Genomic DNA, 22,145 nt, shown 5'->3' on the forward strand with positions numbered 1-22,145 from the left:
CTGAAGGACCTTTTTAATATTGGTTTGGACTTGTCCACATAGACAGCAGCTGATGAATTGGCACTCAATGTATTTATGACCTTCAGCACAAATGTCTTCATCTCAACAGTGAAATATTGCAAATATCTTTATGACCATCAAATCTCTGATAACGTCATGATTAAATCCACACCTGAGGGAAAATCATGGGCTAACATCTTTCTATACTTAAAATACAAAAGAACTTTGGACTGGTTGATTTATTAGATACGTTGCTCTTAACAGATTTTCAAAATGTTGAAAAAGCCAGTAGAATCTTTGAAACAGCAATACTAAATATATGCCACATTTCTTTTTCTCAAAAAAAAACTTGTTTTAACAAACAATTGACTTAACACACTCCATAATCTCTGCAAACATCTGCAGCAAACATATTTTCCCCTTAGCATTTTATTACTTTATAATGATAAGAAATCAAGTTACATTTTTGCTGATAGATTTTTCCCCACTTTTTCCCCAGTTGACAGAATTCCTTGGTTCTAGAATTCATATCCTCTGCAGTGCTGCTAACAATAGTGCAGATTGCATCAGACTCTACCATGTGCAGCAGAGGAACACTGAAAAGGCAGGAAATTATTAGTAGAAACATGAGAGACTGCTTTATTTGGCTCAACTAAAAATAGAAGTCAAATGGCACAGCCTCGTCAGAGATCTGCAGGAGAAGCAATCGATAGGCTGAGCACATGATAAAACTACTCCAGTTCTTGGATCGACAATCGACAGCTGAAAGGCTATTTTTTGCTATGGTTGACTAAATATGGTCAGGGAGGGAGCGATACTGGAGAGCCTGGTTGCCTGGCAGTGCATGTTTCAAATGCTTAGCTGACTATAAAGCTAGAGCAGTTTCATTTTTTTCTTCCGAGTATAAAATGTGTCCAGCAGCTTCGCGTGTATGGAAGCACTGACCTCAGTAGCAGACCTGACCTCTAAAGGACCACAGTAGTCTCGAACAGATGTTCAATCTATACGTAAAGCCAGAAGTGAGAAGTGACGCAGTGCAGCGTCGAAGCAGGCAGAAGATCCATCTTTCCAACTAAAGTGCCGAACCTTTCTCAGCATCTCTTTCTCTCTCCCTCTCTCTATATCTACTTCTCAGCCTCTGATAATCACCTGAACAACCACCCTGCAGTGTTCAACTTCTGACAGGGCAAGTGAAAGGTATTTGTTTCCCAATAATGCAGGCAGAACTGTATAGTTTTATTTAGAAAGCTGTTAAGGCTTGTACAAATTGCCCATTTAAATTTTTTTAGGTGCATTAATAACGGAATCATTTTGCATTTTTTTACATCAGTGTCTAACTGATTTGTACTTTTACCCAGCAAAAAATGGGCTGATTTAACAGCAGCAAATACTTGTGGATGAATGATTGCGTCCCTCCTTGTTAATTTGTTCAACTGCAAAATACTGCATGTTTCTAACAAATCTATTTTACATTGTAGTGTCATAAAGTCATTATATGGGAAGGAAGTTAATATGGTGCTATCAGCAGCAGATTTTAGCTCCGTGCATGTGTCCTGAAAATGTCCTCCCTGTTCAAGTGCAAATGTTCAGCTGTAAGTTTAATTGCGTAAGATTTGGATTGAGTTTAAAACACTTTTAAAAATGAGTTTCCAAGTCAACAGTAATAGCAATCTCAAACAAAATCGGAATTTAAACAGAAGACAGAGGGTCTGAACCTGCATTAACGTTGAACAATAATTGGTCTGAATTTCTTTTTTAAATAACTCAGTTTATATGCATGAAACTAACACGTAGGGCTGTGAAAGGAATAACCTATATTAAATATGCAGACTGCCTACTAGATTTTTAAAAATGCTGCAGTGCTTTGGCTTCCCTGCAAATTACAACACAGATTTGTTCAACCACTGAACTTATTTTTAAAAATACGTTGTGCTGCATGAATTTAGTTTCAATGCTTATCCCACCTTTGGTAAAATTTTCTGAATGTGATACCATTATCCAGCCATGTGGAAGGTATTTAGATAAATAATACATCTGAAAGCACTATGCCACTCTTAACAGTTTAATGGCTGATAAATTTCAAGTATGCCTGAACTACACATTGAACATGGGCATCACTTCATAATTTTATGTTTCTCACATGATTACTGCAAAAATAATTACTTCAAGAGAATTGCTACTTGTGTAATTCAAGAAAAACTCATAACAGCATGCCATTTATTTCACATTTTCATGCTATTGTTATGGAAAGCCTGGAATAGATGCATGCTTCTTGCACCTCCCCCTTAATGCACTCCCATAGCAGTGATTGTCCAGAAAAAACTGAAATATTAAAGAAATGTTGAGTTAGCAGCAAATTTCCCTGCAACATCTAATTTGCTTGTAGCTTAAATCCCAAACACAATTAACTTCTGATTCCATGTGACCATTTCAAATAGTACCAGCAATAACATATTGCAAGGTGTTTGAAGCTTGGCATCAGGGATAGGAGAAAACAGAAAAATTGATCAGCAATGGACTGATTCTGTTACTCATATTAACAGCAAAAAAATCAAAGACATATTTCCTAAAGATATAATTCCACAAATTCTGAAAGGACTTTAAAAAAATCTGCATATGAATTGTGCTATATGAACATAGCAACAGTGAATGTTAAGAAGAAAAATAAGTTGATAACGATTAAGTACGTTTTGATGTCTTCAAACAAGGCTGCAGAATCAGTGGAATTTTAAAATGCATTAAAAAGTAACAAGCTAACTTTTGCACCAAGTGGTACTCAATTTTGGAGATACAGACAACAGAAAACAAACTACAATTGCTGGGATTGATTTTGAGTTGGTGAAAGTTTAACTTGTTCACCTTAAACTTTTTCAGGTAATGACAAAATTACTTTGGGGCAAGTTGCATTTTTTTAAAAACTATACCTTCTCTCCTATTTCTGCCATGTAACTTGCAGCTTTTTAATTTCTCAAGATTGGTTGGTAGCATTTCAAAACTGACCTAATTCTGCTTCAGCAAACAGGTGAATCTTACAACAAGATGCATTGTTTTTAAGCAGTTATATTCAAGACCAATGAACTGCAATGATATTTCCTGCCTGGAACACATACTTCTTTATATGCCCATATGCTCCTAAAAAACTATGGAATGTAAAGAAGTATGTATTTCTGGTGGGCCATGAACAACCATGAAGAACAGAAAGGCACATAAGGTGGACCAAAAAATACAATGGGAAATATATAAGGCACTTGCATGGCTGTTGTGTAAACAAGATCTTATATTAAAGTTCATTTATCAAAATTCTAAACACAATTTCTACATAAACAAACTTGGATGAAAAAGATTTTAAAGCAAACACATGACTGGTTTTTAATGTATGAGCTTTGCAAAACTATTAAAGTCACTGTTTCATCAGTTAAAATGCAGAAAACACTACAGCTCTTCACAGATGCTGTGATTAACATTTGAAAGGTTTCCTATTTTAATTCCAAAACGCTCACTAAACTTTTGGAACATTATATGACAGTTTGTGTTTTAAGAATCAAGCCACTAAAAATAGACACAACAGAAATATGTGCATCGAAGCACTACACTTTAAACCAGCTAGAAGACTGTCCTGGGTGCACAGATAGGATATGCAAGTTGTATAAGTAATTGAAGATTGTAGCTAAGATTACCACAAGATATACAAATTGATTCTACTCCTTAAAATCACACAAAATAAAGAATCATAAATGTTAAAAATTAGATGTTTCAGCACAAAATACAGAATTGGAAATTTGCAGTCTCTTCCACAGTTAACTTGACTGCAATATGTGAAATGAAACAACCAATGGACTTAAAATTTTAACAAGTATTGAGTTAAGAAAGAAGAATGCAATTTCAGTACCATCACACTTAAATTCCACTGAAAATGCAACACTGAGAAACCGGTTAAAACAGACTTTATACTTTTAACTAACTGATAAACTATGCACTGGACAATGACATTAACTTGAGCAGTTGTAATATACCTTTACAGCACTCTTTTAGTTCTTGAGCCCTTAAAATTGGTGTCTTTCTTGCTTGTTGAATACTTAGAAGGATTGTGCCCCTTCTTTTACAGCAAACATGGAAAACATGACTTCAAAGAACACAGATCATCACCACAACATGAGGACCAGTAATTCTCAGTGGGTGAAATAAGACAATTTTCAAATTAATTTACATTCAGGGACTACATTGGACTTAGTCACTTCAGTTTACTTTTAATGTACCGTTACACATCAATTATTATTCTAATAGTATAATAAATTTCACAGCTTTAAATTTAAAATTATGGAAAACTGATAGTTCCTAAAACACAAATGATCATATAATGTTCCAAAAGTGTAGTGAATGTTTTGGAATTAAAATGGGGAAAATATCAAATGTTAATCACAGCACCTACAAAGAGCTGTGGTGCTTTCAGTATTTTAACAGATTAAGCAGTGAATTTAATAGTTTTGCAAAGCTCATTAAAAAAATTCCAAAATGTAAACAGCACTGCATTTCATGGGAAGCCATAGTGTGAACATACCATGATTACTGATATTGTATCATATCTCAGTTTTTAAACTGCATAAAAGATTCATGATATCTGCAATTCGAATTCTGAAAGTTGAACAAACTTTGCAAAAGATAAGCGTATTTGCAATATATATTTTAAATTAAAATATCCCTGTACATAGAAATTACAATTTCTGAAAATGTAAAAACTTCCCATCAAGTTAACTTATTGAGTTAATTACTTGAGGGATTCAAACACCATGCAGGGTAGATTTCCACATGCATTCATCCAGTTTCTAAAATTATTCTTTCCATAAGGTTAAAACACTACTTTACATTTTCACAGCAATGTTTGAAATTGTTTAAAGGTAATGCCAAATCCTATCAAATAATAACGGCTCTACAGTCTTAAAACTAAAAGGTTTCAAAAGCAATTTGGTTCAGTTGCAGCAGGATAAGATTCTTTAAGTGGTTTAAAACATTACATTGCTCCTATTTATCGTTTTCAAAGCTCATTCAGCAATTTCCATTAAACCTTGCTTAATATTTCAATGACTAAGCCCGATTAACAAAAAAAGGTGCAGATACACCTTTTTGTCCTCCCTCACCCCTCCTATTTTATCTCACTGACAATGTAGATTTTTCCTGGCCATGTTTGCCAGCCAACTAATCTGACTGTTCATAGCTCACAGATCAACAAAAATGTAGGATACCAACTGCTGCCACTGACTCAATCAAATCATCCAGTACAACCAACAGATAACAGAAACACAACACTGTTAATTTGATAAAAACTGCATAGCCCACTTGCATACCCAGTAAAGTATGCTCCTGAATAAGATATCCACACTAAGTATTGCTCCAAATTTGTCATATCAACCTTCAGAGAAGAATACTGCAAGAATGCGCCATTAAATGGTTATGTCACAAGCTAAATTCTCTTAGTACTTCATCCACTGATGGCAAGTCCTTAAGCACACTGGGTAAGTAGTAGTAAACAAGTGCATAATGATATCTGACCTGTCTATCTAAGCACTGTAGCAAAAATACAGTAAAGTTTCAAGATCCTAATAAGCAAATCCTAAAAACATCTAAACAAATCTTTCCCCACCTACTTTCCTGTTAATTGGTGTTTGTTTATGCAAGACTATGTGCACTCTAGATAAATATACTAAAATACCAAATAGAAAGCAAAATTATATTGTTATAAGCTAGCTCCAAAATATTAAACAACAAAGAATTGTGTGCAGAAGTATTTATCAGCTTTCTACATTTAGTTACATCCATTTACTTGAGTGGAACTTTGATATTCTCTAAAGCTTCGTAATAAATAAGATATTATTTGTAAGAATTTACTTCATTTAGCAATGCAACACTGAACACTGCTAGTGTGAATTTAACAAAAAAAAAACTGTTTATATTGGAGGATTCTTCTGCATCAGAAAAACATCACAACATTGACTGACTTTAATTGCACAGGTAACAATTGCATTCTAATTGACCACATTAGTTGAAAAGTAGATTCAGAACCTCAAACACAGACAGAAATTGCTGGTAAAACCAGAAACATTAACTCTGCTTTCTCTCCACAGATGCTGCCTGACCTGCAGAGTTCTGCCAGAAATTTCTGTTTGTGTTTCCGATTTCCAGCATCTGTAGTTCTTTGGGGATTTTTTTGTTCAAAGTCCTTCTATAACTCTGGCTGTATTCAAGTCAAAATAATGTAAAAATTACTTTCTTATTGGTACGTAATACAAAACAGTTACAGAAAACGATTACAAAATGTAATTTGAAAGATCATGAAATTACAGGAGTTAGATTTATGAATGTGCTTGAAAGACGAGGGCATTCTTATTTTGGACAAAGTGAGGACTGAAGATGGTGGAGATTAGAGTCGAGAGTGCGGTGCTGGAAAAGCACAGCAGGTCAGGCAGCATCCGAAGAGCAGGAGAATTGATGCTTCGAGCATAAGCCCTTCATCAGGAATTGGGATATTCTTATTTTGGGATAATTTACTTCGTTATTGCTGAAATCAAGTATCCAAAGCTAAACATCTCTTAGCCTGACCAGCTTGACTCAGTCAACAGTTAAAGTTATTTTCACATTTGATGAATCTTGGTAATTCAAAAAGTTATCAGTCATCCAACATGGTGGGCACATGTCGACATTCAAGTATTACACTGCATATTCCAATGTTTCTTCATGCCCAGATACGGATATTCCATTCAAGCATACAGCTCTTCATACAGACACTCAACGGTCTAAACTACCCAAGAACAGTACCACAGTGAATATTAATAGCACCAATGTACAGCTGATTTTGTCATTACTGTTCCAACTCCAATTCACTTGTATCAACTGGCAGCAATATCATGCCAAAAGATTGAATTTAAGAACATGTACATTTTACCAGAGCAGAAAACAACTCCAAAAGACTTGGACATCAGATATCAAGATTTACAAAGGACATAGTTAAAAATCACACAACATCAGGTTATAGTCCAACAGGTTTAATTGGAAGCACACTAGCTTTCGGAGCGACGCTCCTTAATCACCTGATGAAGGAGCGTCGCTCTGAAAGCTAGTGTGCTTCCAATTAAACCTGTTGGACTATAACCTGGTGTTGTGTGATTTTTAACTTTGTACAACCCAGTCCAACACCAACATCTCCAAATCATGACTACAAAAGACATGACATCTTTATTTATCTTGTCAAAAAAAAATGAAGTGAGCCAAGAACCACTAATGATAAGTCTGTTTGAATAAAATTAAATTCAAGGCCAAGAATATAAACACAGCTTCACCAAAAGGTGGTTGAGAGAGTGGAGAGGGAGTGTGGAGAACAGGATAAACCATTACGTTTATATATGAAAGTGAAATGAAAGCCAAAGATTATTATCGTAACGAATGATGGAGCAGATTCAATAAGCTTCTCCTGATCCTATGTGTATTTTTAAATTCTTGAAATGAAACATAACATTACTGTATTACAGAAGTGTAATTATAAAATAAGCTGGGATTTTGTGATTGTTAGTAACACCCATCAATTATATTAAAACATTTGTGTAATAAGATTATATGGACACTGGTTTGAGGTAGCCACTGGAAATGGAACCTTGAGCATAAGTGTCATCTTTGAAGCAAATATTTAAGGCATTTTGTCACTTCTCCAAAATGTTACTTGCTTCCCTCTGAATACTTCTTGACATTTCTTTTGCTGCTGGTTGTGCACTTTTCAAACTAGCATTACAAGACACAAATCAAGAAACCCAATATAAATGCAAATTGTCAAAACTGTGTCACTAAGTCTTGGTTCTTGCATCATACCAGATTTTCTAATTTACTTTGTCTCCTCACCTTATATTTTTAAAAATTCAATCTTAATTTTGCATATTGGATTGAAATAATTCTTCAAATGTTTCTTATATATTCTTCAAACATGAATGTTGCAATTTCTTTGATTAAAATCAATATTTTCTTCCACAGTATAACCTTCATCTTTTATCAAAGCACCTTTTGGAAATTAACGTGATAAATGTACAAGTGACACTTGAGTACTTTTCCTTGCTAAATCATCCGAGGTAGATTGAGGGAGCAACAAATTTTTAAAAAATCTTTCACAAGCAAACAATTTTGTAGAAAAACTAAGTGACAAACTAATATTCAAAAGTAAGCCAATATTAGTATACTGTGTCCATAATTAACGAGTGACTGATACTACTTCAATACTTTTGATTAAAACACCAAGAATTTCAGGGTGGAAATAAAGGGAAAAGCAAACTGAAAGAAAGAGTACATGGAAATGCTGCTACTTGAGAGAGATTTTCACTGGCCAATGCTTTGCTAAAGCTGGTAAAATGGAACCAAATCAACTTTTCAATGGATTTGGTCCCCTTCAACCAGCTGTAGCTATGCATTGATCACAACTAGGAAGAAGAGTGAAAACAATACTCACTCACTGCCATTACCACTGGTATGTCACCAATTCATCAACCCAGACACCTTGGTTAGGAAATGAATTATGCAATGTACAATATTCTGAAAAAATTGACTTTGATATAAAGATAACCAGTCAAACCACTTAAATTGGACATAACTTTAAACTCAAAATGTTGTCCTTTAATTTCACTGCAATTAGTACGTGTCTGTATATCTACTTGTACTGAAAGTACTGTTGCATTGTATTTTAACTGATATGAACTGTGAAGGTAAAATTTATGGCATGAAATGGTTTTCATCAAATGCCATCGTGAACAATTCAATACTTTTGCTGTATTCCATTAAATAAAAAGGAACTTAAAATAAAATCTCAACTTGAAGTTTTTACAAGGTATTGAAATATTTGTCAATTAGTAAACATCATGTAAATCATGCTATTGTTTCAAAAGGATTAAAACTAACAGAAAAAGCTACATTGATGGTTCAACACATGGGGGGAAATATATAACCTGAAAACTGTACACTATTATAATGACTTAATAGCTCCATAACTTGACTAATTTATAAAAATGTTCATATAATTTGTTTAAAAAATTTGATTCAGGAAAAAAATTTGCTTCTAACATGCTTTTGATTCCAAGTATAGTCAACTGTCAGCGTTAACATATTCATAAATATAATAGTTACAGACTGATTCAGAAAATCTCTTTTTGATTTGGAAAATTATATGTATTACTCACTAAAATGTTAGATTGCATTGAGATCAATTAGAAACTGTTAAATTAAATCTTGCAATAATGTCTCAGCCAAAAACATACACTACATGAAATTTAAAATTCTGCTCTCTTCACTGAAAAAATGTATTTGGATACAGTATAACAAAGATAAAATATATTGCTTGTGTATCTGTAATCAGACATGACAGCTTAAACATACTCTGGTGAATTTGTGTTTGACTCTACAGCAGTACCCTTGAACATCCTTTAGTCACCTTCATAGAGGTACTCTCATATCTGCAATGCAGTTACAGTTACTGACTGACACAAGTTGAACAGTGCATTCATTACTCAGAATAGGAACTAAACACAGCACATCAGGGAATTAGGTGATAGCAATCGCAGTTCGGTAGCAATGAAAACAGTGCACTTGAAATTTAATGTTAAACAAAAATGTTCATCATTCTAGATTTCAACTACAAAGAGAAATACCTGAGTTCACAATGAATGCCATCATTAAAGTGCACATTTATCAGCAAGTTCAGGCAAAGAGGAAATACACTCGGTTATGAATTGCTTAAATTTGCTTGTCAATTATGCTGCATCTCACAAGCAGCCACTATTACTCATAAGAACTTGCTGGACTTGTACAGCAAACTCAAACTCACGGTACAAAGTTTGGGCTTGCATGCATTAGCGTAAGTATCCCGTCACTGAAAATTATTCATGAAATATTGAAAAGGCAATAGCTTAAAGAGCTGTATCTCATTCCTGTTTGCAATCATTCTTTTAAAGAGTTATTTTTAAAATCATGATTCTTTTGTCTTTATACATCTTTCTGCTCTTGCTTTGCTTCCTCAATTTACCATTCTCTGACTGTTCTCACTTTGTTTTAAAACATAAAATCTCATTAGCAAAGGTAAGTCATTTGCCCCAAGTATCCCAAAGCCCTCATCATGCCATTACCAGTTTAAACCCTCAGAAATTTAAAGGGCAAAAAACGCTAGAGCTACTCAGTGCTGGAAACAGTCGAAATAATGTGCACATTGTGTGCTGCCTCCCTCCAGTAAAATGTGAACCATTAAGACAGCTTCATTAATTACATGGTATGGCTTATCTTGTTTTGACAGTTCACCAATAAAGCATTTATGAAGTCTGTACAACCTATTCCAGTCAGAACTAAATTAAACAACTGGTTCAAATGATACATTCTGTGTGTAGATAAAATATATATGATGGATGAAATGGTATAGCTTTACAATTAAAAAGGAAATGTTTAATAATAAAGAAGATTCCCCAAATTCAACTGCACAATCAAAATGACCAGAAGAATGATGATAGTGTCATGGATATGGTAAAGGACAGGAGAATAAGTACCAACCAGGGACTTTTGTTCAGTGCTATAGAGACAATGGAATTACTTATCAGATGCAGATTTGAAGATCACCAGAAAAAATATTCTTAATTAACAGCAACCAATATAGTTGCTTATCAGAAGGGAAGGATCCTATCTCGCCAACCTACTGAACAGGGTTACATCCAAAGCTGACTGTGGCAAATTTGAGGATATGATATATTTAGACTTCCTGAAAGTAAGTGACACAAATCCAGAAAAAGTTCATTCGCAAACTGAGTTAGGGTTAGGGTAACCCTAATCTTATCACTGGTGTTCAGATTAGTAATAAATTAGCATAAAATAGAAAACAACAAATATTTAAAGAAACACACATTTCTTTGTTGATGAGAGTGCTGGTCCCCAGGCATTAGTGTTGAACTATTGCTGTTTCTAATTTGTACAAGAGGTTTGGACTTAAAGTCAATGTAAATCTGTTGTTTTGCAAACAGTGTCAAACTAAGCAAGCCAGTGTATTGGCAAAACAATTCTAACATTCATACAATGAGTCTGTTCAAGTCAATGTGCAGAGCGAGGGCTGATTGCCTTTACTGCTACCATATAAAGTCAACAAAAAGGCAAGAGAAACGAAAATTATGTAGCATAATGTAGATGCGCAGGGGAACTGCTCAGGCTAGCAAAAGGGTTGCAAATGGAGTTTCACGGGTACCACTGCCATTCATCTTTCTAACCCAAATTTGGTCCTGCGAACTGCCATTCTGTTGCTTAAAGTGACGTGGCACTACAAACTTGAGTTTCGTGCATGTGCAGTCACTATGCTGTCTAGTAATGGTATTGACAATAAACACAGCTATGAATAACAGACTTAATTTGAAAAAATCCAGCTTATGTCTTCTGTGTATACTAAGTTATCATTGACAGCTGAAGTAGTATGGCTGAGTTAGATACAAAACTAACCCAAAACTAAAAGGAAGTTTTCCAATACTCCCTTCCAAATACGAACATGGTACCTACCATTTTTCCCAATACCTTCTTCCAAAAATATGTTCAATACTTTTATAACTCAGTTACAGTCTTTACTTTCTTGTTTATGATAAACAGCACTGAAATAAGAGACTGCTCCATGTCTGAAACTCTCCAAGATGTTGATGTCTATCTTCCTTGTCCCATCCTCAAAGACCAATGCTGACTTAGTTAATTGTATTATGACTACCTAATGTCATGTTACAATCCCTGAGGAAATCATAACTCAAAACAAAATGAAATGACCCCCAATTGACAAAATTACCAGCAAGATTTATCTCCAGTTTTTCCAACTTTAACACTAATCAAAACCAACATAAACTAAACATGAAAGTTCAGGCAAATGATACCTGAAATAGAACAGTAAATTTCACTTTAAATACTTGATTGCTAGATGCGGCTGGTTTTCACTGCAATCTTGCGTTGCATCTCCATTAGAGACGTACTGCTGATTGTTATTATTCTTTTCTCATCTATAGAAGCCTTATAACTCCTTGCAAACTCTTCCCATTTTGGTCTGTTGAAGTCTGGACTTACACCCATCAATTTAGGTGCTTTTACCACAAAGACTTATTGGAAAAATTTCACATTGTTGCAATTTTAACTGAGGGTCCATCCCAAATGAATCATCTCTATGGGTAGCATGCATCAGTTGAGACATGAGAATAATCCTTCGATGAACTTACCTTTGGCTTCAAAGTCAAACCTTAGATTTTCGATTCATCTGAATAATTTAAATTTCTAATGAAGTCAGGGCAATTCTCCTCAGGCACATTGCCAGCTAAATGAACACTACATGCCATTCCTATGGTTTTCACCTTCCTTTCTCTGACCTCTCACTACATGTGGGATTCTTTGAACTGCCTTAATTTGAGGCATTCTGGCAATTTCTGAAGTCTAGCATTTTACTTAACGGTGAACCTTCAAACTTCCCCAAACCAAAATTTACCTCCGAAGTATTCATATCAACCATAAAATAGATGGTAATAGTAATACTCAGATATTTCCAAAACAAATTCAGAAACATGCCTTTGATAAATATTTGACTATTTTAACTACCATTATATTCTAAATACCTACCAAGGCCACTCTATACCAAACTTAAGGTTTCCTCCCAGTTAAGCAAGAATAAATTTTTATGTCCTGCCTTTTCCTTCACCCACTTAAAAACAAAATCTAATTTTACCACCCTTCAGTTCTGTCCAGGGAATAACTTTTCATTTCTTGAATTTCTTATATGCTCACGATTAAAACCAAATTCCTTCATTATTCCCATCTAGGCTTGTAATGTTTCTATTTTTAGTCCTATTACATGTTAATGGACTGCTTGAAATTTTTTCAAAAAAAACTCTTCATAGCCTGTATTAGCTGAGGCATAGAGTTGAACAGAGAGCGATTATGCTGGCACTGCATAAGACATTGGTTGGTAACATTGTGTGCAGGAGTAAAATCCACATTAGGAAGGCTTTCACTACGCTGAAGGGGGTGCAGAGAAAATTTAAGAAATTGTTGCCTCAGCTGGAAAGTTTTAGCTATGAAAAGAAAGTGAGCAAATTGGGATTCTTTTCCTTCCAGCAGAGGAGATTGAGAGGAGGCACAATTGAGATGTATAAAATTATGAGGGGTATAGATAAGGAGAGACTTCACCCCTTGATGGAGGGATCGATGACCAGGAGATAGATTTACAGTTCAGGGTAGGAGGTTCAGAGAGGTGAGGAAAACTTTCTTCACCCAAAAGGTTGGTCAGAAACTGAAACTGTCTTTAAAGATGGGAGAGACAGAAATCCTCATAACATTGAAGTATTCAGATGTGCGTTTGCGATAACAAGGAATAGAAGGCCATGGGTGTAGGGCTGGAAGATGGGATTAAACTAGTTAGATGGGTGCTTTTGCCTGGTGCAAACGTGATGGGCTGAAGGACCTTTTTCTGTGCTTATACCTATTTATGATTCTATAAGTTTATGCTTCCTTCTCTTGGTCTCAATCAGAGAATTCTTTTCAGTAATCTTCCACTAACATTGCTGAAGTATTATTTGTTCAATAAATTTATTCTCTTTTACGAACCAATAATCTGTACTATTTTTATTGTAAACTCTAGCTTATAAATGTATCCCTGCCACTGCTGTTTGTGATGAATTTAAATTTTCATTTGGTATATCTCTCATTACTAATTGTTGAGGTTTGCCATTGTTTTCTCCTAATCAATTTACAAGTCCCTGAAACAGGCTAATTTTCAGTCATTTTGAATTCCTCCTTCACTGTATTTTCAGTGGATGATCAGTATTTCACAATTTTTTTTTCTCTTCACATCTTAGGTCATTTACTCAATGCTAAACCCAAACCGAACATTATATCCCATTTTATGGACATAGATTATCATCAGAATTCGGGTTCAGATTCAGGAATTGCATCAATGGATTTCTAACATGGTAATTTTTAAAAATATTATTTCATGCGATGTGGGTGTCACAGCTAAGGCCATAATTTTCTGTCCATTCCTAACTGTCCTTGAATTCAGTGGCTTGCTAGGCCATTTCAGACAGCAGTTACAAGTCAACCACATTGCTGTGGGTCTGAAGGCACACAGAGGTAAGGTGCTAAAAGATGTTGGTGAAATAGATGGGCTTTTGCAACAAACAACAACAGTTTTATGGTCACTATACTGAGAACAGGTGTCCATTGCTGATTTATCCATTGAATTAAAATTCTACCACCTTGCTGTCTCACCAGAGGCTTACCTTTGGGTTTTGGAATACTAGTCTGGTGATGTGGTCGCTACACTCTCAACATCTCACTTCATTACTTAAGAAAGGAGGAAAAACTTAAACCAGGTTAACGACAGACTACTGAATATTGGTTGTGGAGAAGTATTTCAGACACTTTGAGGTGATCAAATATTCACTGAATAATTAAAATAACATCTGGATAAAGAAAATGTATAGTGGCAAAACAAAGTATCAAGTACAAAAACAATTGAAGTGTTAATAACCTACTGCTGTTAGCTAGAGAGAAATTTCAGAACAAACAACTGTACAGCGAGAGAGCATGCAGACTCACATTCCTTAGTATTCTTGTCAGTAAACAGCAGCTACTATAAGGCATCATTCAAGGCAGGTGTCATTTAGATAATTTTGAATCAAACTCTAGAGAGACGTTATCACATACCAATGGAGCAGGTGGGACTTGAACTCAGGCCTGCTGGCTCAAAGGTAGGGATGCTATCTGCACACCACAAGACACTACCAGGTGTCATAGATTAAGTGACAGCTAAGTTATGACATTTGGAACCTAGAAAGCTACTTTCACAGTACTAGCTACATGCACATCACTATCTACTGGCACATCACCTAAAGCTAGTCATTTTCTCAATGAAATTCTCACAAGACAGATATGAAAGTTTTCAAATTAAGTGCACTAAACAGGTTTTAAAAAATGCAGCATACCGTCAGTACTACAATGAACTGGCATCCTTACATTTTGATAAGAGTGGTGTTTGAACCCATGGGGAATGCTGCTAGGTTAACCAGTTGGTACAGTAACAATGTAACCCTTATGTAGAATCCTGGCAAATTCACAGCACGATGCAAATCCATGCAATTTGTTCTTTTTTAAAATTTATTCCTGGGATGCAGCAATTTGTGGCTGAGACTGCATTTATCGCCCATTCCCAATTGCCCTAGCGCTGCCTTCTTGAACCACCGCAGTCTTTCTGGTATAGGTATCCTACAGTTATTGTCAAAGCCTACTTCACCTGATAAAGGAGCAGTGCTCCAAAAGCTTGTAATTTCAAATATACCTGTTGGACTATAATCTGGTGTCATGGGACTTCTGACTTTGTCCACCCCCAATCCAACACCAGCACCTCCACATCACAGTTATTTAGGAAGGACGCTCAGGGCTTTGACCAAGTAACAGTGAAGCAATGTCAATAATGAGCAGCTTGGAGAGGGATTTGCAGGTTATGATGACAGGATTGAAAAATGCTGTTGAAAAGCCTTTTGAATTACAGCAGTGCATCTTGCAGAAGGTGCATATTGCTGTCACTATGCATTGATGGTGAAGGGTGTAAATGTGGAATGCACTGGATAGGGCGTCAATCAAGCTGGCTGCCTTGTCCCGGATGGTGTCAAAGTTGAGTGTTGATGGGGCTGTACTCATCCAAGCAAGTGGAGAGATTCTATCACCCTCCTGATTTGTGCCTTTTGAATAAAGGATGCCATTAGGTAGTCAGGGAGTCAGTTGCTCACTACAGAATTCCTAGCTATTGATCTGCTTTTGTACCTATATATTTGTAATGCTATGAAGACTCTTTTCTTTTGAGAATTAATACTTAATAATTGTGGATAGTGATTCACTTGAGTTACTTTGATTGTTTAAGAAAATGCAATTACAAAAAGAACATTGGGACATTTAAATATAAATTTTGTGGAAGTCACATGGCTTAAGCTAATTGCTTGGACTTGCTCAAAATTGCACTCAGTTTATGGCTGTCAGGAGTTAGTCTTTGTGTTGATATTCTTTGGAGTTCAGGCGGACTACAGCCTGTAGAGAGAGAAAAGCTACTCAGAACATCCTCTTTGGAGTGAACACTTTAAGGGCTCAGTGTGATGGATATAATACCGACCCTCCTGTTGTCCTAGAAAGCCCTTAAAATATTTTTTCTTGGTGATTCCTGAAGGAATTGCATTTGTAAAAGTCCCAGTGAAAATTGCCCACGTTTCATGGCACCCTTCTGAATGTGCCAGGAAGCTGATTGACAATTATTTTGAACATTTCGTGTCCTTTAATCTACCCTTTTATTCCTTCAATAACTAACCATTATTCTGCTAAAATTGTTTTCTTAAAATTATTCTCTGCCAGGAAGGTTCTTCATTTTTTCTTAACTGGTTTGCACAATTTATACATGCCTGTGTGGTTATTTAGAAGAGTAAATATTTATACTTTTATATTTAAAACTATATTAATGAGCTTTACAATTTGGTTGAATACATACTATTTTCAGAATAAATTAATAATTTTGCCATTTTTTAAAGCAACCTGTTTTGTTTTCATAGAATCCCTATAGCATGAGAGGAGGCCATTTGGCCCGAGTCCATACAAGCTCTCTGACGAGCATCTGACCCAGACCCAGTTCTGCCAAATCCCATCACCACACATTTTCTATGGCTAATCTATCTAGTCTACACAATGGATACAATAGACAATTGCAGTACCATCAGTCCATATAACCTGCAGATCGTAGACTGTGGGAAGAAACCACAGCACCTGGAGGAAGCCCACACAGACAGGGGAAAATGTGCAGATGCCACACAGTCACCCAAGGCTGGAATTGTACCCACCTCCTGGGCACTGTGAGGCAGCAGTGCTAATTACTGAGCCTCTGTGCTGCCGTCATTTTATTCTAAACATAATATAAATGAAGCACACTTTGGCTACATCACTGATGGGCGAAAGAACTTAAACATATATTGTGACCAGTGCAGTAAATGCAATATGCATTTCTCCAATTTCAGTTGTAACAATCTGGCTGGTTCAGCTCAGTTTCAGGTTAATGAAAACCACAAGGATGTTGAAGGTGGGAAATTCAGGAATGGTAATGCCAGTGAAAGTTAAGGAATGATGGTTAGATTTTTCAGTTTTGAGATGGTCATTCACTCCACACAAGTGCGAGGCAATGTTAAGGAAAAGTTGAAAGATATAGCTGAAGAGATATATGTGGTTTGAGGTTCTCTCAATGAGTTTGTTGGGACCAGATATTTAAACTAGCTTCACTGGACATTCCACTGAGTGGAGTTCAAGAAAAGTATGTGTAATCTTTACAGAGTAAAAACTGAATAAACAACACAAAATCCATGACACAGTTAAAATAATCAAATCATTACAACTGATTTTTTCAAAATTCCCACATGAACTGATATCTAAGAATACCTGGGATTGCCTCGCAGTGCAGCATGATGAAGAGCATTGAAACCATTGTTGTTAGTAATTGTCACATCTGCACCAGATTCTAGCAGTACAGAAAGCATATCATCACGTTTTTTGCTTATTGCATCGTGAAGGGGTGTGTCACCTTCAGAGTCCTGCAGAGATACACAACATAAATTTAAAATAAGTTTAAAAGCAATAAGTTTCCCTCCCTCTAAGATCATTCAAAGAAGATCATGTCAAAATAAACTAATAATCTCGACATTTTATAAGCAGATGAAGATAGAACAAAAATACAACTTACAAAAACTACCTAAATGCAACTTAACATAAAATTGGAATCATATTTATTAATTTGGATGGCTCTAGCATTTTGGAGAATGCACCAAACACAAATTCTCTATGACTGCTCATGCTAAATTATATTATTCTTAACTGAATAACAGAATTCAGAATGAGCAAATCATAAATCAATTCTTTCCAAACATTATGAGTGTCATTCAGTTCTCAAAGACAGATTCATTAATCACAAATATTTCTTTTTCATAAAGGAAAGCTTTAAAAACTGGCTGACATTTTCTAACATAATGTAATTTATGTGGAGATCACCACAGTGAAAAATGGAGTAAAGGTTTAGGGGGAAAAAAATAGCCTCAATTATGGTTGGTATAGTCATGACTTAAAAATTATGGAAATACACCTGCAATTATTCCAGCATAAATTAGGATTAATCAAAGTGTCTGTATGAGGTTAAAAAAATGTTTGTATGCTATTGCCTTTATTCTTACTTGCATTTCTCTCTTCAAACAGGCATTATCTCTGCCTTGCACCATTAAACCTTGCTTTTGGTTGTTTTTTAAATCAGTTGCAGTTAAGTGTAAAATATTCAGCAATATTCAAAACTGCCTGAAATGAATTTCATTTACAGTTTTATTTTGTAAAAATATGAATATTTAGAATGATTAAAGACTGAATTTGGTAGAAAAAATCATAAATGCTAAGTGTAAGCCAAAGTGGAAAATTAGTAAACTTCAATATTTAAAGTTTTAACTTTAACATTGTGATCATATATTCTATTCCTTACCTGGAGACTGGGATGGCATCCAAGGTCAAGCAAAGTTTTAACAACTTGCAAATGACCTTTATTTACAGCAATGTGCAATGGAGTCTGCCTTCGCTTATTCCGAGCATTTAGATCAGCTCCTCCTCGATGTAAAACATCAATTACAGCACCTTCATCCCCAAACGAAGCATGGTGAACGGCTCGGTCTCCATCTTTATCCTTTGAAGAAAGACACCCAAGCATATAAGAAGGGCAAAGAAGCCATGCCCTAGAGTGCAAAATATACTCTAGCTTCTGGGACTTCACCTGTTTCAATCAGTGGTCATTTATCCTAAATTGCTTCAATCCCATCAGAGACATTTTAGTGCTTGAAACAGCAGCCAACTTGATATTTCTAACATAATCAAAAAGAAAATTGACTCAAAATTTCCCAAAACAAACACAAGTCCTGCTCTTGCTTATGTTCTTAAAGTGAATGCAAGTTATGTAAAACACTAAAGCTGATTCCCAGGCGTGAAGGGGACTGAATGCAAAAACATTTGAAAATTTGTAGACAAAGAAAAAAGGTCCGAAAGTTTTTTTTGGACAAGCAATCAAGTAATTAAAGCACTTGTTATGATGTTGTGAAATGCAAATACTTCTCGGCCTTTTCAAATGGGTGAAACTATTAGACTTCAAACAGCCAGAAACATTAGTATTCATTCATTTACCTTCATTATCTTCAAGATTGTGGACCAACATGTCCAGTTACCAGAGTGATCTTAAGCATGACAGTGCAGTTAAAATAAACAATGATGGACATGCAGTCATTCCTCTGTACCCATGAGGGTCCCGTTCCTGAGAACCCCGCAAATCATGAAATTTACGAGTGTGGAGTTTTTAAAGAGAGGTTATAAATCGCAAATATGCAGGTTTTGCCTGTGGGTGTTGACTTTTATTGTTACTTATTTTGGCGCAGATAGACAAATTTGCAATTGGCGATCTGATGGATAGAGAACTTACTGTACTAATAACAAAACACATTGCTTCAGGATTATGTACGTTTTTGCTTTGAGAATTTTTACCCAATGTGACAGAATTTTAAGTCACTACCACTTTGTTCGGACCAATTAGGTACAGACAACAAAGAGTGGCCTTGCCAATGATGGCTACATCGCATGACTGAACAGAAACAGCTACTGAAAATTTCCAGGCACCAGCATCAAAATATTTAGTACATGACTGAAGTTTGCACATTAAAGATCAACAGAAAATAATACATTATACAAATATGAAAATCTGTGGATTTAAACTACCACACAAAAATATTTTGTATACTCAGCGAGGATTCAGCTAAACTCTCCACATTCTACCATGATAGATTTTGAGTGAAGTCTCTCACCTGCTCAGTTACTTGGCAATCAGCTCCTCTTTCCCACCACCTTACCCCCCTCTCTCTCTCTCTCTCTCTCTCTCTCACACACACACACACTTCCTCCACAACCACTACACCATCTCTCCACAGAAAACTTTTCATTCATTGACCCAGCACCTCCATTCTCAATGCTACTAAATCGCTCCACGATGCCTTGAGGTTGGGCAGCTGAAGTGGAAAACTAGTGATATTGATGATGGATAAATGGAAACATTTTATAGGTGAGAGATTAATTCATTTATGGATGTGGCAGAAAAGCAGACGTCTGGCTCCATGCCACATGGCCAGCCTTTGCCCACTACTCTTTTTGATGACAGGAATCCAGAGCACTGAAATCTGTATTTCAAACAACACCGAGGCTGTTTATTACAGAAATTAGCTCAACAACAATTAATTCAAAATAGACGCTATATGACAGCACATTATTCCTGCTTCATCTAAGTCCACCTGCCAATTTCAATGTGGGAACTGTTGCAAACATTATATGATAACAGCATACAACAAAATGTAGGCAAAAGAGAGTACTATAGATGCTGGAGATCAGAGTCAAGATGTGTGTGGTGAGCAGTTCAGGCAGCATCTGAGGAGCAAAAAAAATCGACGTTGTCCTTATTCCTGATGAAGGACTTTTGCCCGAAACGTCGATTTTCTTGCTCCTCGGATGCTGCCTGACCTGCTGTGCTTTTCCAGCACCACTCTAGACTCCTGGAACAAAATGTGTCCAAGGATTCATCATAACTGCAAATAACTGGATTGTAGTGGTAAAAGTTGCTTTTAGAAAATAAATATCATTTTCCAAAAAGTTCTCAAAGATCAACTAGCATATCTTTTGAAATCTGGTAGTCTATACTTCTCTTGTACCACTCTTTCCCAGATCCCAATTTGAAATGAGCAATTTCCCTGCCTTCTTTTCTTCCCTTTAGCACGTTGTTCCTTTACAAATAATAATCAAATTCACCTATGAATGCTGCAATTGAAACTGCCTCCTCCACACATTATGTAGTATGTGATTCTGACCTAAAGACAAAAATCACACAACACCAGGTTATAGTCCAACAGGTTTGATTGGAAGCACTAGCTTTCGGAGCGTTGCTCCTTCATTAGGTGATAGTGGAGTGTTAGAATTGAGCCCTCCACTATCACCTGGTGAAGGAGCAACGCTCTGAAAGCTAGTGTGCTTCTAATTAAACCTGTTGGACTATAACCTGGTGTTGTGTGATTTTTAACTTTCTTCTTTTGTCAATTATTTTAAATCTACCTTCTCTCATCTTGTTCCTTTCACTAATGGAATGCTTCTCCCTTTTCACTGGTCTAGACCCCTCGTTGTTTGAATACTTTTGCCAAAATCTCTTCTCAGCCTTCTTTTCTCCAAGAAAAACAGTCCTAACATAATTAATAATCTTATAACTGTAGTTCTTCATCACTGGAATCATTCTCATGAATGTTTTGTACATTGTCTCCAATTCCTTCACGAGAGGGTTTAGATATAAATGCAACACTCCTGCTGAGACCAAACTTGCAAAATGTCCATATTACAGAGAAGGAAGTGCTGGATGTCTTGAAATGGGTAAAGGTAGATAAACGTTTCGTCCCCTGGCTAGACGACATCATCAGTGCTTGGGAGCCTCCTGCAAAGCGCTTCTTCTGCAAAGCGCTTCTTTGATGTTTCCTCCGCTGTTTATAGTGGTCTGCCCCTGCCGCTTCCGGTTCCGGTTGTCCACTATAAACACCGGAGGAAACATCAAAGAAGCGCTTCGCAGGAGGCTCCCAAGCATGATGAAGTCGCCTAGCCAGGGGACGAAACGTTTGCAACAAAAACTTCCAGCTCGGCGAACAGAATCACAACAACGAGCACCCGAGCTACAAATCTTCGCACAAACTTTGAAAAGGTAGACAAATCCCAATAACCTGATCAGGTGCACCCGAGAACTCTGTGGGAAGCTAGAGAAGTGATTGCTGGGCTTCTTGCTGAGATATTTGTATCATCGGTAGTCACAGGTGAGGTGCCGGAAGATTGGAGGTTGGCTAACGTGGTGCTACTGTTTAAGAAGGGTGGTAAGGACAAGCCAGGGAACTATAGACCAGTGAACCTGACATCGGTGGTGGGCAAGTTGTTGGAGGGAATCCTGAGAAACAGGATGTACATGTATTTGGAAAGGCAAGGACTGATTAGGGATAGTCAAC

The 22,145-nt window shown here is 36.2% G+C and overlaps 1 protein-coding gene and 1 long non-coding RNA gene across 4 annotated transcripts in view; one reads left to right on the top strand and one right to left on the bottom strand.

The window, feature by feature from the left end:
* Nucleotides 1-22,145, bottom strand: part of mib1 (MIB E3 ubiquitin protein ligase 1) — a 148,175-nt gene that overhangs the window by 47,216 nt on the left and 78,814 nt on the right. For all 3 annotated transcript variants that reach the window (XR_006311503.1, XM_043689031.1, XM_043689030.1), the window contains exons 11-12: nt 18,569-18,766; nt 17,488-17,639 (exon numbers count right to left, since the gene is read on the bottom strand). Coding sequence is in view for 2 of the 3 variants with exons in the window: in XM_043689031.1 (XP_043544966.1) it covers nt 17,488-17,639; nt 18,569-18,766 (350 nt within the window). In the remaining variant the exon portion in view is untranslated. The remainder of the gene's footprint in view (nt 1-17,487; nt 17,640-18,568; nt 18,767-22,145) is intronic.
* Nucleotides 1,000-22,145, top strand: part of LOC122549358 — a 39,451-nt gene continuing 18,305 nt past the window's right edge. Inside the window, exons 1-2 of the long non-coding RNA XR_006311504.1 lie at nt 1,000-1,197; nt 13,875-13,988. This is a non-coding gene — a long non-coding RNA (uncharacterized LOC122549358). The remainder of the gene's footprint in view (nt 1,198-13,874; nt 13,989-22,145) is intronic.

This window comes from Chiloscyllium plagiosum, chromosome 4, assembly GCF_004010195.1.
Source record: "Chiloscyllium plagiosum isolate BGI_BamShark_2017 chromosome 4, ASM401019v2, whole genome shotgun sequence".
NCBI lineage: Eukaryota > Metazoa > Chordata > Chondrichthyes > Orectolobiformes > Hemiscylliidae > Chiloscyllium > Chiloscyllium plagiosum.